This window comes from Patella vulgata, chromosome 5 (genome assembly GCF_932274485.2).
Source record: "Patella vulgata chromosome 5, xgPatVulg1.2, whole genome shotgun sequence".
Taxonomy (NCBI): Eukaryota; Metazoa; Mollusca; class Gastropoda; family Patellidae; genus Patella; species Patella vulgata.
In genome coordinates this window covers 11,628,675-11,643,203 of record NC_065883.2, presented here as the reverse complement: position 1 = coordinate 11,643,203, position 14,529 = coordinate 11,628,675, and the positions used below count along the sequence as shown (strand labels likewise).

The following is a 14,529-nucleotide window of genomic DNA, read 5'->3' as shown; positions in this document are numbered from 1 at the left end:
TGTTGTATGCCAATAACTGTCCAACCACAGTGTTTAAATTTAGAACAATTTTAAAGAATTGATGATTTGGCTGACCAACGGGAGATGACCAGTCGATCATAAAAAGAAAATTGGGCAAGTAGTATATAAATGGACCAAAAAAGTGGGAAAAAAAATATCACTTTGAAATGAGACTGAAATATTTGATACACTTAATTCAGAAGAATAAGGATTACCAAATATTCAATTCTTCCTAGAACTTGAAATAAATCTAATAATATTCTCGAAAAAATCTATTTTCTATTATTAACTTTGAACGATGCATATAATAATTGATCTGTCTAAATTGTCCTAGTTCAAATTTTAATTATAACTCAAAAATCCCAGAAAAATTAGAATTTGGAATTATGGTTAGAGTCTTAAGATACTCATAACATCATGCCATAACTTGTACATAGCTGGATTTTCAAAATACTAATCCAGCAAATACCTGCATAGACAAGAGATAATTTATTTTAAACATACATTATGCAAGAGCAAAATCTGCTTATTACAAGTCTTTCTTTTGGCCTGAAATGTTATCTAAATTATCAATTAGACATTAATTAACTTATCCAGACCATAATAAACTCTAGATGTCAAGGCTAGCCTTCGATGTTGGCTGGATTAGATTCCTATATGCCACTAACGGCCGTTGATAATTAAATCAGAAAAAGTGGATAATCGAGACTATGCTGTTTATATTAATGATTTTAGTAATGATGACCGAGACTATGCAAAAATTTCACACGCTTCTTTCTCGGCTCATAGTGGATCAATTTGACTGAAATTTTCAGCAAAATACCTTTACACTATCTAGTTTTTAACTATAATAGCGAGAACTGCCATCTCTTTATCTTATCTCCCATAATGTATCTTTAAGCCACTGATGGTTATTTGCATGTATTCCTATTCTTTTTGTTGACGTCTTTATTTTTAAACTATTATGGCATGATATTTTTTTAAAAACCTCAGAGTATATTTAAATTTAAAACAATAATGTGAGTGCATTCTTTCCAATATCTCTACTTTTCTAGGACTTAGAACAAGGTATATCTCTGTAGCTATAAATATGGAACTAATTATAAGCACCCAGTAATCGAATCATTAGCCACGTTAATTGAAATAAAACTATTAACCAATAATAATACAAGAGGTTAAAGACATGCTGAAATACAGATCCAATAATACCTGGTCCTCGATGGCCTTGTGATCCGTTTCCTGTAACCACGATCCAAGTATAACACTATCATCAACGTGACACATTGAACGTAGCATTGACGTAGTTGTGTTTGCTGGGTTATCCGTTAACGTAAATTCTCCCACAAGTTCTCGGAGCAGACTAGGATACATAGCTATAACAAAAGAAATGATTAATTAAAAAATTTGTTTGCGATGTGTGATAGTCATATCTATACTCTGTTCAGGGTTGGGAGCTACGTATACACCAGTGCTGTCCCGAGGCTGAAATTTGGTGTATAGGGGTAACTCGGGTCAACCACTGGTGAATAATAAATGGAATGTGGTTTATTGTCTCGTCAACACAATACTTCGGTCATTTAAAAACTAACACATGGTATGTTTATTTCAATGGTCACGTGTGCAATGTGAGGTGGAGAATTTTGCCTTGTAGCAGTGTTTCCATCCACTCTTCTTCGAATACCAACGTGCTACTGTGGTAATAAAATTAGTGATTACTTACCATCAAATAATTCTGGTGGTTATAAAGTTATTGATTACTTACCATCAAATGATTCTGGTGGTAATAAAGTTAGTGATTACTTACCATCAATTGATTCTAATGGTAATAAAGTTATTTATTACTTACCATCAAATGATTCTAATGATAATAAAGTTATTGTGATTACTTACCATCAAATAATTCTGGTGGTAATAAAGTTATTGATTACTTACCATCAATTGATTCTAATGGTAATAAAGTTATTTATTACTTACCATCAAATGATTCTAATGATAATAAAGTTATTGTGATTACTTACCATCAAATAATTCTGGTGGTAATAAAGTTATTGATTACTTACCATCAAATGATTCTAATGGTAATAAAGTTATTGTGATTACTTACCATCAAATAATTCTGGTGGTAATAAAGTTATTGATTACTTACCATCAAATGATTCCGGTGGTAATAAAGTTAGTGATTACTTACCATCAAATAATTCTGGTGGTAATAAAGTTATTTATTACTTACTATCAAATGATTCTGGTGGTAATAAAGGTAGTTATTACTTACTATCAAATCATTCTGGTGGTAATAAAGTTAGTGATTACTTACCGTCAAATGATTCTGGTGGTAATAAAGTAAGAACATCATATAATCGTAATCTAACCATAGCTGTACTAGCCTTTAGATGACTTCCATATAACTTAATAACACTTGGCAATCTGTATAAAACAAGTCATTCATTAATAATAACACTTGGCAACCTGTATAAAACAAGTCATTCATTAATAATAACACTTGGCAACCTGTATAAAACAAGTCATTCATTACTAATAACACTTGGCAACTTGTATAAAACAAGTCATTCATTAATAATAACACTTGGCAACTTGTATAAAATAAGTCATTCATTAATAATAACACTTGGCAACTTGTATAAAACAAGTCATTCATTAATAATAGCACTTGGCAACTTGTATAAAATAAGTCATTCATTAATAATAATAATCATATAAATAAATAGTTTTTACATTTAAATCAAAATATTGATGTTTTCAAATAGTCAACAAATTTGTTTTGCTTCAATATAACCTTTTTGATGTTGACATACAGTTTAATACAATTTCATTCATTCATTCATTCAATACAAACTAGTTCCCAATCAGAACTTTTTACTACTAAATTCAATACAATTGTTCCCAATTACAACCAGTTACAAATGAATTCAATACAGATTTGTTCTGAATTTCAAACTGTTACAACTGAATTCCATACAGATTTGTTCCCAATTACAACCTCTTACAGCTGAATTCCATACAAATGTGTGTTGCCAATTACATTTGTTGCCAATTACAACTAAATTCAATACAAATTTGTTCTCAATTACAACCAGTTACAAATGAATTCAATTAATGACTAGATTACAATATGAGACTAATACTTACTGTGATAACATCAATAGAGCACAATCTAATGGAGCTAATAAACGACGGATAACATCTTCAGTCACTAATTCACGACAATGTAACAGGAAACTCTGCATGGCTGAAGTAAATAAATATAGAATTAATATTAATAATCTCAGACACTGTAAATGGTATTGATATTAATATTGATCTCTTTTATATAGAAATTCAATAAATTACTTTGTCTATCCTATGTTTATAGCTGATTTGAAATCGAGTGTCAGTGAGAGATAGAGAGTTTAACATCCACTAGACACAAACTAGGTTATTTTGGGACTAACATATGGTTTAATTTATTTCAATAATTTGCTTGTGCGTAGGGGTCTTTAGCAGTGGGAGGAAACTGGAGTATCCGGAAAAAACCCACAAGGCTGGACAGGCGACAGTACTCCTTGTCACGTACAACCAGGGATTCGAAACCATGCCAGTTGACTCAATGACAGGCCTTATGATACAGCACGCACGTGCTAACCATTCGGCCAACCAACCCCCTTCAAGAATCAACAAATGAAAGTATGTAAATAGAATAGGTTTTAACGTCCAGTTTTTCTGCACTAACCAGGCTAAAGAAGACGGGCATATGCCTTGCAAGGTACTTTTAAGTGTACACCAAAGTGTATACAGGACCCAAATTTTTTATCTCATCCGAATAACTAGACAGATGAAGATTTTCATCTCATCTGAATAACTAGACAGATGACTGAATCAATGCTATATAATGGATAACAACAAACAAACCTCCTAATGCTCCTGCTCGACCCTCTAACGTCACTTGCCAGGTGAAGGCATCTCCTCGTACTTTCTCAGATTCAAGTTCACGTGTTGATCGAGGGAATGCATTACGCCACAGCAATAACATTCTTGGTAAATGATTTCGTATCACAGGGGTACCTAAAATCAATATAAAATTTCACAATTATAGCGTAACATATAGCATATCACAATTATTGGGTAACATTTAGTACATCACAACTATTGGGTAACATATAGCATATCACAATTATTGGGTAACATATAGCATATCACAATTATTGGGAGAGGGGTTTTACATAGGCTAAGCCTGTTCCCAAATCCCATTCAGACAACCTGAATAAAATTATTGTTTTTAAAATTTTTTTTTAAAAAAATGGGTAATATATAGCATATCACAATTATTGGGTAACATATCATAAAATCATACACTGTGCTGTAAAACAATGTAGACATCAATATTCCACAATCCTGAACAAATTAATTAAATTTGTTCCATAGCAAAAGGCACAACTACTATAATAGTAAGACAAAAGCAGGACGACCGCACTAGATACAAAATAAAACTGACAGACAAACCTGTGGACAAGACAAACTACATAGACATTGCAAGAGACAACCATTATCAAGTCCAACTGAATGGATAACAAGTTGTGTGTACAAAATATCATCAAGGTAGCATAGCTTTAATGCTCTATTAGATATACACTGGGAACAATACCGAGACAGAAGGGGAAATGAAATGAGATGAAATGGGGTTTAACGTCCTACTGTTCTTCTCCACCTGTGCTAATGAAGACGGGCATATTCCATACAGTGTGTTATGGTATGAGAGAAATTTTGTCCGGGCAGCAGCAAAATGGCCTACTCTTATATCGAATTCCAACTGCCAAGGGATTTTTTACGTGCATGCGAATGTATACAGGGGACCTCGGTTTTTCGTCCCATCTGAATGACTAGACAGCTGTCCTTGTCAGGCCCTCCGTCCTGCACCACTGACAAGGGGAAACCACGTCGGAAAAACCCAATGAACTTTCTAGGCCAATGCAGGGATCGAACACCAGACCTCAAGGTTAGTGAGCCAGTGTCTTACCCACTTAGCCACCGTGGCTCTGAGACAGAAGGGATAATGTGGGATAATAAATTCATTATCAAAAGCAATTTCAATCTTAAAATCCATAAATTATTGAACAGTATTAAACCATTTCATTGAAATCTAATCACATATCAACAAAAACATCCAATATTTATCTCAGATAGAAATAATTTAATGGCTTAATCTTTTAAAAGAAACATTTAGATTTTAATTAATGAAAATACTCAATTGTGCTCATACAGAACTGGTAATTTCAAAGAAATTTAAACTTATTTGATTTTTAATATTAACAAAGACATTCTAATCTTAATCTCTGATACAAATATGTATCTAAACTATTAATCCTTATCTCTACTATTACGCAATGAATAATATTGATTTCTAACAGGTTTTTTTTTAAAGTAGCAATAAGCTTAATGCCAGTCAGAATATTTTGCTGTGAATAATAATAGTAATTGCTTAGTATTTATTTAGAAGATCTAAAACTTTTAAGCTTTATTATATAAAACACTCTCAAATAATATCCCTTGTTTTTATCTCTCTATAACATCGTTAAATGTAAACAAACGTTATTGTGGTGACTGACTAACTGTAATGTGTTTTTCAAACGCTTATCTGAGAAAGCAAGCTTTAAATGGTCTTAAAATACAAATGTGACCATATCCTTTAATGTTCGCCTACCATTATATTGTGAAGTATCAATATGTTACTTAATGTTTCGCTCATTATCATTAAAGAGAGAGAGATATGGGGTTTAACGTCCACTCGACACAAACCAGCTCATTTTGGGACTAACATATGGTTCAATTTTATTTCAATTCACTTGTACGTTGGGGTCTTTAGCAGTAAGCGGAAACCGAAGGACCCGAAGAAAACTCATGATGTTGGACAGGAAACCTTACTCTTTGTCATGTACAACCGGGGAATCAAAACCACGCCAGTTGACTCAATGACAAGCCTTATGATACAAGGTGCACACGCTAACCATTCGCCCCCAACCCCTCGACCATTAAACATATTATATTTGATCAGTATGCAAAGATTTGACATATCGTTACTCTAAATGACTATAATGGTAGATAACTAACCTAAAGTCATCAATGCTCCTAACAATAACCAGCCTGATTGTGTTCTCTGTAGGGACAGACGACTGTTCTGAGAAGCTGTACGAAGTAGTTCTTCAGCTATCGCAAATATTAACTGAAAAAAAAAGACAATATTTTAATTAGTGTCTTAATTCACTTTGACATCTTGATCTTAGTGTCGTATTCATACACTTTCTATTATAAATTTTATTTGACTTTGAGGTCAAACCGAAATGATCTTTATTTCTCAAAGGTCTTTATCAATAAATAATCATTCGAGGTCCTTAAACAATTTGTTTGTTTAAAATTTAAAAACTTAAAATTGCAGAACTAAAAACTTTTGAAAAAGAAGAGGAAACAATTGTTTTTGAATTATTTTCCCCACTTTCATCGGCAAGAATTTCAGCTTTGTGGCCATTTCAAAGAAAAGTCTGATTTTCATAATGGCCATGGTTTGATTACATTGACAGCAGTACAGATCTTTCTGAAACTCAACTTAGTAATGTCATAAACCTATGTTTAAGTGGATATAAGTTATTGCCCTTATGTTGTAGTTCTTCTGCCTTTTGAGTAATACAGATTGGAATTCTTATATGGAGAACGGTTGTTTTTCACTTTCACCCACAAGTTTAGTGTAACACCCCAAGATCCAAACATTAAATTTCCAACTTGCAAGCACGAATGATACAATTCTGTTTTTACCTTTCCCTTGGCATGTGGTATACCAAGTGGACATTGATGAACACCGCCTAGTAAAGCAGCTAGAGCACTACTATAACCAGATACAGCTTCTGGTGATGATTTTAACTTCTCCATTCTCTCCATACATCTGTCTAGCAAAGGTGACAACTGTGATGGTAGTGCTACAGCTATACTACCCAGACACCATGAAGCTGCTAGACGGGCAGCATGACTTGGATGGATTAATACAGACACCACCGGTTCTATGATTCCTGTAAAAGATGGTTTTAATTGATTATTTAAAAGAAAACCAACAAAATTTCTGAATCATATTAAATTGATTTAAAAAAGCAGTAAATATCCGTCCACATTAAAAATTTTAGGTCTGTAGTTTAAAGAGACATTATGTAAGATTTAGATAAAGAGCTAACCATTCTTGCTATAATGGCTCAAAAATAGATAATGTAAGATGAAAATATTGAAAATTTCATTCAAATTAACCAATTCTGAGCCAAGTTACCACTTTTGGTAGTTTTGACAAGATGTGTGCATTGTGGTAAGTAACCAGGGCGCTGTTATATTCGAGTCTTAGTCGCGCTTTCCCATTTTTAAATGGCAAACCTTTCTAACCTAGTTAAAATCTCAAGTATCCGATGCCATCATGAGTTAATTATGGTCTTGTTTAGTTAATAAATGTCTAATTAATAGTTTATATAACATTTCAGGCCTAAAAAAGGACCTGCAATAGACAGATTTAGCTCTTGCATAATGTATGTTTAAGCTAAAGTTGAGATTTTAATTAAAACTGGAAAGCAAACCATTTTCTGCTTTTATGAACAAAAATTTAATTGCATGGAGCGTATCTCATCACTAATCAAAATAACAATTCAATGTTTTATTATATTTTGATTTCAATCAAAGATGTTAAACTTCATCCAGTTCAACAGAAAATGTTGAATTTGTTTGATTTCTTATAATGTGACATCTCCAACTCTTGTCTGCTGGAAATGACATGCCAATGACACAGTCTTGAAAATAATTACCATATAAGGCTGGTATGGAATATCCTATTGATTTTTTAAACCAAACAAAATGTAGGAATGGTCAGAATTAGAATCAGGGTTCGGTTATTTACATTCCAGAATTCCAGAATTAAAGTTGTGATGTATAAAGTATCTTTGAATTCAACTTCTAACCTAATATCAAATTCAGGTGGTGAAAAATCAGTTTGGACAATTTAAAGATAAGTAGCCAGGAAACACAACAGTAAGAACCAAGAAGTTTCTTCTTGGCCAATGCCCTCTCAATAAATGAAACTCCAAGCAAAATCATATCTCTAAAGGATTATAGAAAAAAATTGTCGGTCCCATGAATAAATGTAAATTATGTTAATTACCTGTGGCTGGTTCCGCAACTAAAGGACCAGCAGAACTACACAATCTTAATACGAGACAACCTAATTCATGTAAAGCGCAGACCAGTACGTGCTGACTAGCCGTGAGATCAGCATTAGCTGTTTTACCATCTGCAGCATCAGCTGTAGCTTCACCTAAAACACAATCAACATAGAAATTAAATCTTTATCTTTAAGCAACATCAAGATGTGAGTGTTATGGAGGCATGGTATGCTAACCCATTTAGATAATAAGTGGGATGTCACTGATTGGCCATCATTAAGTTGTTGTTACTGTTTTTCACATATACTCAAATAGCAGTACCGACAAAATGCTGATTGTACATTATTTAAACAAAATAATGGCAAGATTTTATACAAATGCATATGCGGGACAGTGTATCTGCAATTTAAGTTTAATGGTCTACAGCAAGACCTTGCATAATATATTGATACAACACTCAGGCTAATGTCCTCGTACACTATCAATATATTACTTACTGTATTGTTTATAAGGCATTTAGTGATAGGACTAACATTGAAAAAACACAACTTTATGGATAACAATCACTAGCAACTTTAATAGTGCAACGTTTCAACAAGTGTCCTCTTGTCGTTATCAAGGACAGGGTAAAAACGATAATATGATACAAAAACCTGGGAGTAAGCATTTAAGTATAAAAATTTAGAAGCCACAACAAAGACAAGAAATACTATTCTGTTTAAATGTAAAAATCAAAGACAAATTGGAGTTATGATTACAATACTTAATAAAGTTGTGTTGTGTTTTTTCAATTACTTAATGTCTCGCTCTCTATCTTTAAACCATCAATCATATTTTATGATTGTATTATTTCCTTGAAATAGGTGAAAGAAATATCTTAAATATCTATGTCTTAATATGTGTACCAGCATGTTTTCATTCTATGTCACTCACGATTTGTATCTAAAACTTGACAGTAAATTAATTTGTAGATAATATGCGTAATCTCATTATGTCCAACTACAAACGTTTACCGTCTATGTGATTCACGACAATTGAACGTAAAGCTCTATTGGAAATCAATTTCTAAACAATATGTCCACCTACAAAAGTTTTCATTCAATTATATTCGCGACGATTCCTCCATATATCCATCTTGAAAAGTTCATTTTACATGAGGGAGGGAGGGAAATTGAGTTTAACGTCCACTAGACACGAAATAGGTCATTTCAAAACTAACATATGGTTCAATTTTATTTCAATAATTCGCTTGCACATAGGGGTCTTTAGCAGTGGGAGGAAACCGGAGGACCCTGGAGAAAACCCATGGGGTTCGACAGGCGACCCTACTCCTTGCCACGTACAACCGAGGAATCAAAACCATGCCAGTTGACTCAACGATACAGCACACACGTGCTAACCAATCGGCCATCCACCACCCCCATTTTACATGAATCGTGACATGTTACATACAGAACTATCAATATAGAAATGTCTGTATCAGTAATTCAACAGTAAAACTAATGTGTTTGAAATCACTGTATTAAGATCTAATCAAAAATGACCTCACTCAACTAAGTTCTCTCTATAGACGATAATGGCGACTAGACTACAAATGTGTGACATAGACCTATTCATAATTCAATCAATGTCTCTTACCGACTGTATTCATTTGTTTAACGATGGTCTGACAAATCTCCTTAGCCGCAGCAATTTGTGCCTTTTCCCCCAGCATGCCCCCTATGATTGATCTCAAGATGAAAAGCACACACTTCCGTGCGTACACAGCATCAACATGAGTAGGTGTAGCTTTTGGATTGGCGACCAGCTCAAATATATGATTTAAAAACACAGTAATATTCCTCTCCAACCATAAACCACCCATACTCTTTATAAATTCTACATATGCCTGAAAAAAATTAAATAAATCACAATTATAAAAAATTTATCACAACAAAAAGAGAGAGAGAAATGTGTTTTAACGTCCACTCGACGCAAACTAGTTCATTTCGGGACTAACATATGGTTAAATTTTATTTCAATAATTCGCTTGTGCGTAGGGGTCTTTAGCAGTGGGAGGAAACCAGAGGACCCGGAGAAAACCCACGAGGTTCGATGGATGCAGTAGACTACAGTGTACAGAGTATGTACTACATACCCACTAGAAATTAAAGACCTGCTTGACTTGTAGTCTGGGGCCTTAATTTAGTCATGATAACTTAAAACTACAAAAATTTCCCAAGTGTGGCCTTTCCATTGGTCCATTTTAGGCGATTTCACTTTTTAGTTTAAGTTTAAGTTTTTAAGGCCCTTGGATAGCAGTCGTATGAATATTGACAAAAGTTCATTTTAAATAATGACACTGACAATACAGTCCATTCCAACAATTGAGTATCATTTCAGAAACAATGCGATGTCTGGACACAATGATGACTTTGCAAACTTGTCCTCCTTATTTCAAACAGGGAAGTCTTATGGATGCTAAATGATTAATTACGTCATATAGAATAGATAGTATTTTGAAAATTTTATGAAAATTTACTATGAAAATTTTATCTAAATATATTTTATGAAAATTTATTCTGAAAAATTTATCTAAATTTACTTTGAAAATTTTATCTAAATTTATTTTAAAATTTTAACAAAACCAATTTGCAAACATAATTTCTGTGTTTGATAAAGACAAGAGCACCTCATCAAAACGTTGCATGATCATAACCCATCAGTAATTGCTATTCCATATAGGTATTAGTGTTTTACTCTTCAATTAATAAATGCCACTCAAACTAATTTGATTTCCTTCGTAGTCGTTGATAGAATGATCAAGTTAAATCATGAGATAATTGCTAACACTTTTTTATTAGACAACTGTTAACCACTCGCATGTGTATTAGATTTTAAATCAATTTTACATTCAATTTGATTAAAAAACAGATCTTATTTCGTTTCGTTTATATAATTCAAAATTTCGCTGTACTTGTCTTTACTACACTAGGATCTAGAAGAGTTGTTATATAACCCGCATTCTTTAAGATGTGAGGGTTTAGCCAATGAAACGGTCTGTTACAGCGAGCTTTTGGCGTGTGGTGCATGGAATGGATTGATCAAATGTCTGACATCATAGGGTCAAAAGCCACATCACTACAACCAGTCAGATCTTCATGTAGTGTAGGCCATCGATAGTATAAAAAAACAAAACGAAATACAGATCTGATTGTTTTACATCCTAAAGTACAACTCAACCTGTCAGAATAAAGTTTGAATATAGAGTTAAAACCATACACAAATCACATTGGTCCAAAAATTATTTAAATCAACTAATCCTAACGCCAAGTTATGGCAAGGTTAAAGTTTACATTGTAGAGAGAAAGAAATGGGATTTAACGTCCACTAGACACAAATTAGGTCATTTGAGGACCAACATATGGTTCAATTTTATTTCAATAATTTCCTTTTGCGCGTAGGGGTCTTTAGGAGTGGGAGGAAACCGGAGGACCCGGTCTCGGCGGATGGAAATGCTTAATTGCATAATACAATTTAAGTCAACAGAACTAATCCTAACATCAGTTGCATAGCCAATTAAAGTTTCCATTCCTTTCTATTGATATTACACTGCCATCTTTATGTACCAGTGAAATAAAGTAATAATAATTCCATATTTTATTTGTATCAGTCAACATCAGTTGTAGCCAATTAAAGTTTCCATTCCTTTCTATCGACTTCACACTGCTATCTTTATTTACCAGGTAAATAAAGTAATAATAATTCCATATTTTTTTTGTATCAGTCAACATCAGTTGTAGCCAATTAAACTTTCCATTCCTTTCTATTGATTTCACACCACCATCTTTATGTGCCAGGTAAAAAAAGTAACAATAATTCCATCTTTTTGTACAAGCCAACCCATTCTTTATGAAGGGTTTTTCTTTATACTCAGATGTGATAATTTTAACAGTTTTATATTAAAATCGTAGATTATCTTTGACTATTGAGATATATTTGAATAATCAGACTTGTTGTTATATGTTTAATACTCCATTCATATAAATCATTTTATCGTTTTCAGCACAACTTCTGTTTATTTTATAAATTTATTACACCTGTGTGAAAGATAAGGCTATAAAAGTTTCTACAATAATATATCATCATCAGTCAGGACTGTTTATCATTTTAATTTAAAAAGAGAAAGAGAAATAAAATGGAATGGGGTTTAACGTCCTATTGTTCTGCTCCTAAACTGGGCTAATGAAGACAGCCATGGGGTTTTACGTCCTACTGTTCTGCTCTTAAACTGGGCTAATGAAGACAGCCATGGGGTTTTACGTCCTACTGTTCTGCTCTTAAACTGGGCTAATAAGACATGCATATGCCATACAGTGCATTATGAGAGAAATTTTACCCAGGCAGCTGCCTACTGGTATATTGAATCCAACTGCCAAGTGATCTTTGACAATGAAAAATGAATATATTGAGAATTTCATTCAAATGACTTTATTCTGAGTGAAGTTATAACTGTTTGGAGATATAGCAAACAGCAAGTCTGTTTATTGTCTTAGCATCAGTACTTGACAATCAAGACTGAGTCCTGATTATCCAGTTTATCATTAAATTATCAAATCTCTTCTAAATAATGTCTAAATAATAGTTTATACAACATTTGAAGACCTGCAATAGGCAGTGTTTACCCTTACATAATGCATCTTTAATTTAAATAAATGAGAGAAAAAGGTTAATGTTTCAGGATATGTATATACCAGTCTTACACCTACACATGTTTATCTGCGAGGAATATGGTTTATCTTAAATTATGCTGAATTTGACTAGCTACTGAAACTTGATACCAAAACAAACATTTTCTGTTGCAAAAAGTCAGGAAGACAGGAAATGGTTTTATTGTAATTATTGTAGGATGTAGACACTGTAATTAACACTCAAAATATATTACAAAGTGGAGTAAAAATAGATGGTTTATTCTCATTAAAGATGCCTTCTCATGTACAAACAGTGTGATTTGGTAATATATATGGATTAAATACATATTCAACTAATTTATCTATCAGACAAATGTTTGCTTCAAATCCCTTTCAAAATATTGTATTCACTAGGAAATACCCCAAGATATAAAAAAAATCTATTTTTAGAAGCCATGTTTGTCAGGTTACTTAATTGAAGGGGGGGGGCCTATTTTCCGAATGTATTTGTTGTTACTTACTATCCATTTACCGTACATGTACATATTGAAGCTTAACTAAATTCCACCGTTTAATTGCAGAGTCTACTGTACAATTAAATCCCTCAATGTTCCAAAAAACACCTAACCATTTGATCAAGAACCGCTCCCTAAGTCAAGCTGGCAGACAATAAGACTTCAGGCTGACAGTTAGTGATACCCTGACATGGGTGTTTTTAGGGAATCCAGTATTTTTCTATTAAGATTGGGCGGCTCTACTTTCCATATATACCAAATCTGCCATACTTTTATAGAAAATAACTACCCTATAAACATTTTCATGAGAATGTATCTTTAACAAACTTGCATTTAAAGAGAAATGAATTGAATGACCGAGTCATAAAGTCTGCCATTAAGATTATATTGAAAATTTCAGTCAAATTACTTCATTAGGACTGTGTGAAGAATAACAGAGTCTTGATTTTCATGGTTACCGTTGTTGTGATAGTAAAAAAAATCTTGATTATCTATTTTTGAATTAAATCATTAACTGCCAATCGATTTTTAAATCTGTTAAAAATCAAGAACATCTGATGGTCTAGAGAGTTGACTATGGCATTGTCATCTTAATAAATGTCTATTTAATAACTTAGATAACATTTCAGGCCTAAAGAAACACCTGCAATAGGTAGATTTGGCTCTTGAATAATGCATCTTTTAATGTGCTGTCAATAGCATACCCAGGCTATCCATCCTCCACTGCTTACAATGGAAAAACTTGATTAGAAAATCTTGAGCAAACTTTTTCGGTCAAGACTGGCACGGGATAACAATTCTGTAATATTAACAGCACAAGTTACCCCATTATCATTTATTTCCATTTGGATTTATTTAAATGAATAATTTAAGGACCAATTTACAAATATTTATGGTCCAGCTGGTTTATGGCATCTATAATGCAGATGCAAGTAAAATTGAAGTGACATTGGAATCAAGTTATATTAGCGATAAGGAGAAATGCCTGACTGGGTCAAATTCAGTGAGTAATGTTATTTCCATCTGTCTTGGGTTTGGTTAGGCTGGAGTATTCTGTGAGAAAGAATTCCAATTATCTGTTGCACAACTGTGCACTAGTGCTTGACTGTTTGCTATTTATACAATCATGTGATCATGTTATAGAGGTATACAAGTGGAATGGATCAG

General features: G+C 33.0%; 1 protein-coding gene across 3 annotated transcripts in view; it reads right to left on the bottom strand.

Moving 5' to 3' along the window:
- LOC126822215 (HEAT repeat-containing protein 5B) overlaps window positions 1-14,529 on the bottom strand; it is a 102,119-nt gene that overhangs the window by 21,762 nt on the left and 65,828 nt on the right. For 2 of the 3 annotated variants that reach the window (XM_050550960.2, XM_050550961.2), the window contains exons 8-15: window positions 9,816-10,065; window positions 8,177-8,329; window positions 6,802-7,052; window positions 6,103-6,214; window positions 3,907-4,059; window positions 3,148-3,247; window positions 2,315-2,424; window positions 1,210-1,373 (exon numbers count right to left, since the gene is read on the bottom strand). In XM_050550960.2, coding sequence (XP_050406917.2) covers window positions 1,210-1,373; window positions 2,315-2,424; window positions 3,148-3,247; window positions 3,907-4,059; window positions 6,103-6,214; window positions 6,802-7,052; window positions 8,177-8,329; window positions 9,816-10,065 — 1,293 coding nt within the window. Of the gene's footprint in view, window positions 1-1,209; window positions 1,374-1,762; window positions 1,785-2,314; window positions 2,425-3,147; window positions 3,248-3,906; window positions 4,060-6,102; window positions 6,215-6,801; window positions 7,053-8,176; window positions 8,330-9,815; window positions 10,066-14,529 lie in introns of those variants that run through there. The other variant, XM_050550962.2, reaches the window with a different exon arrangement.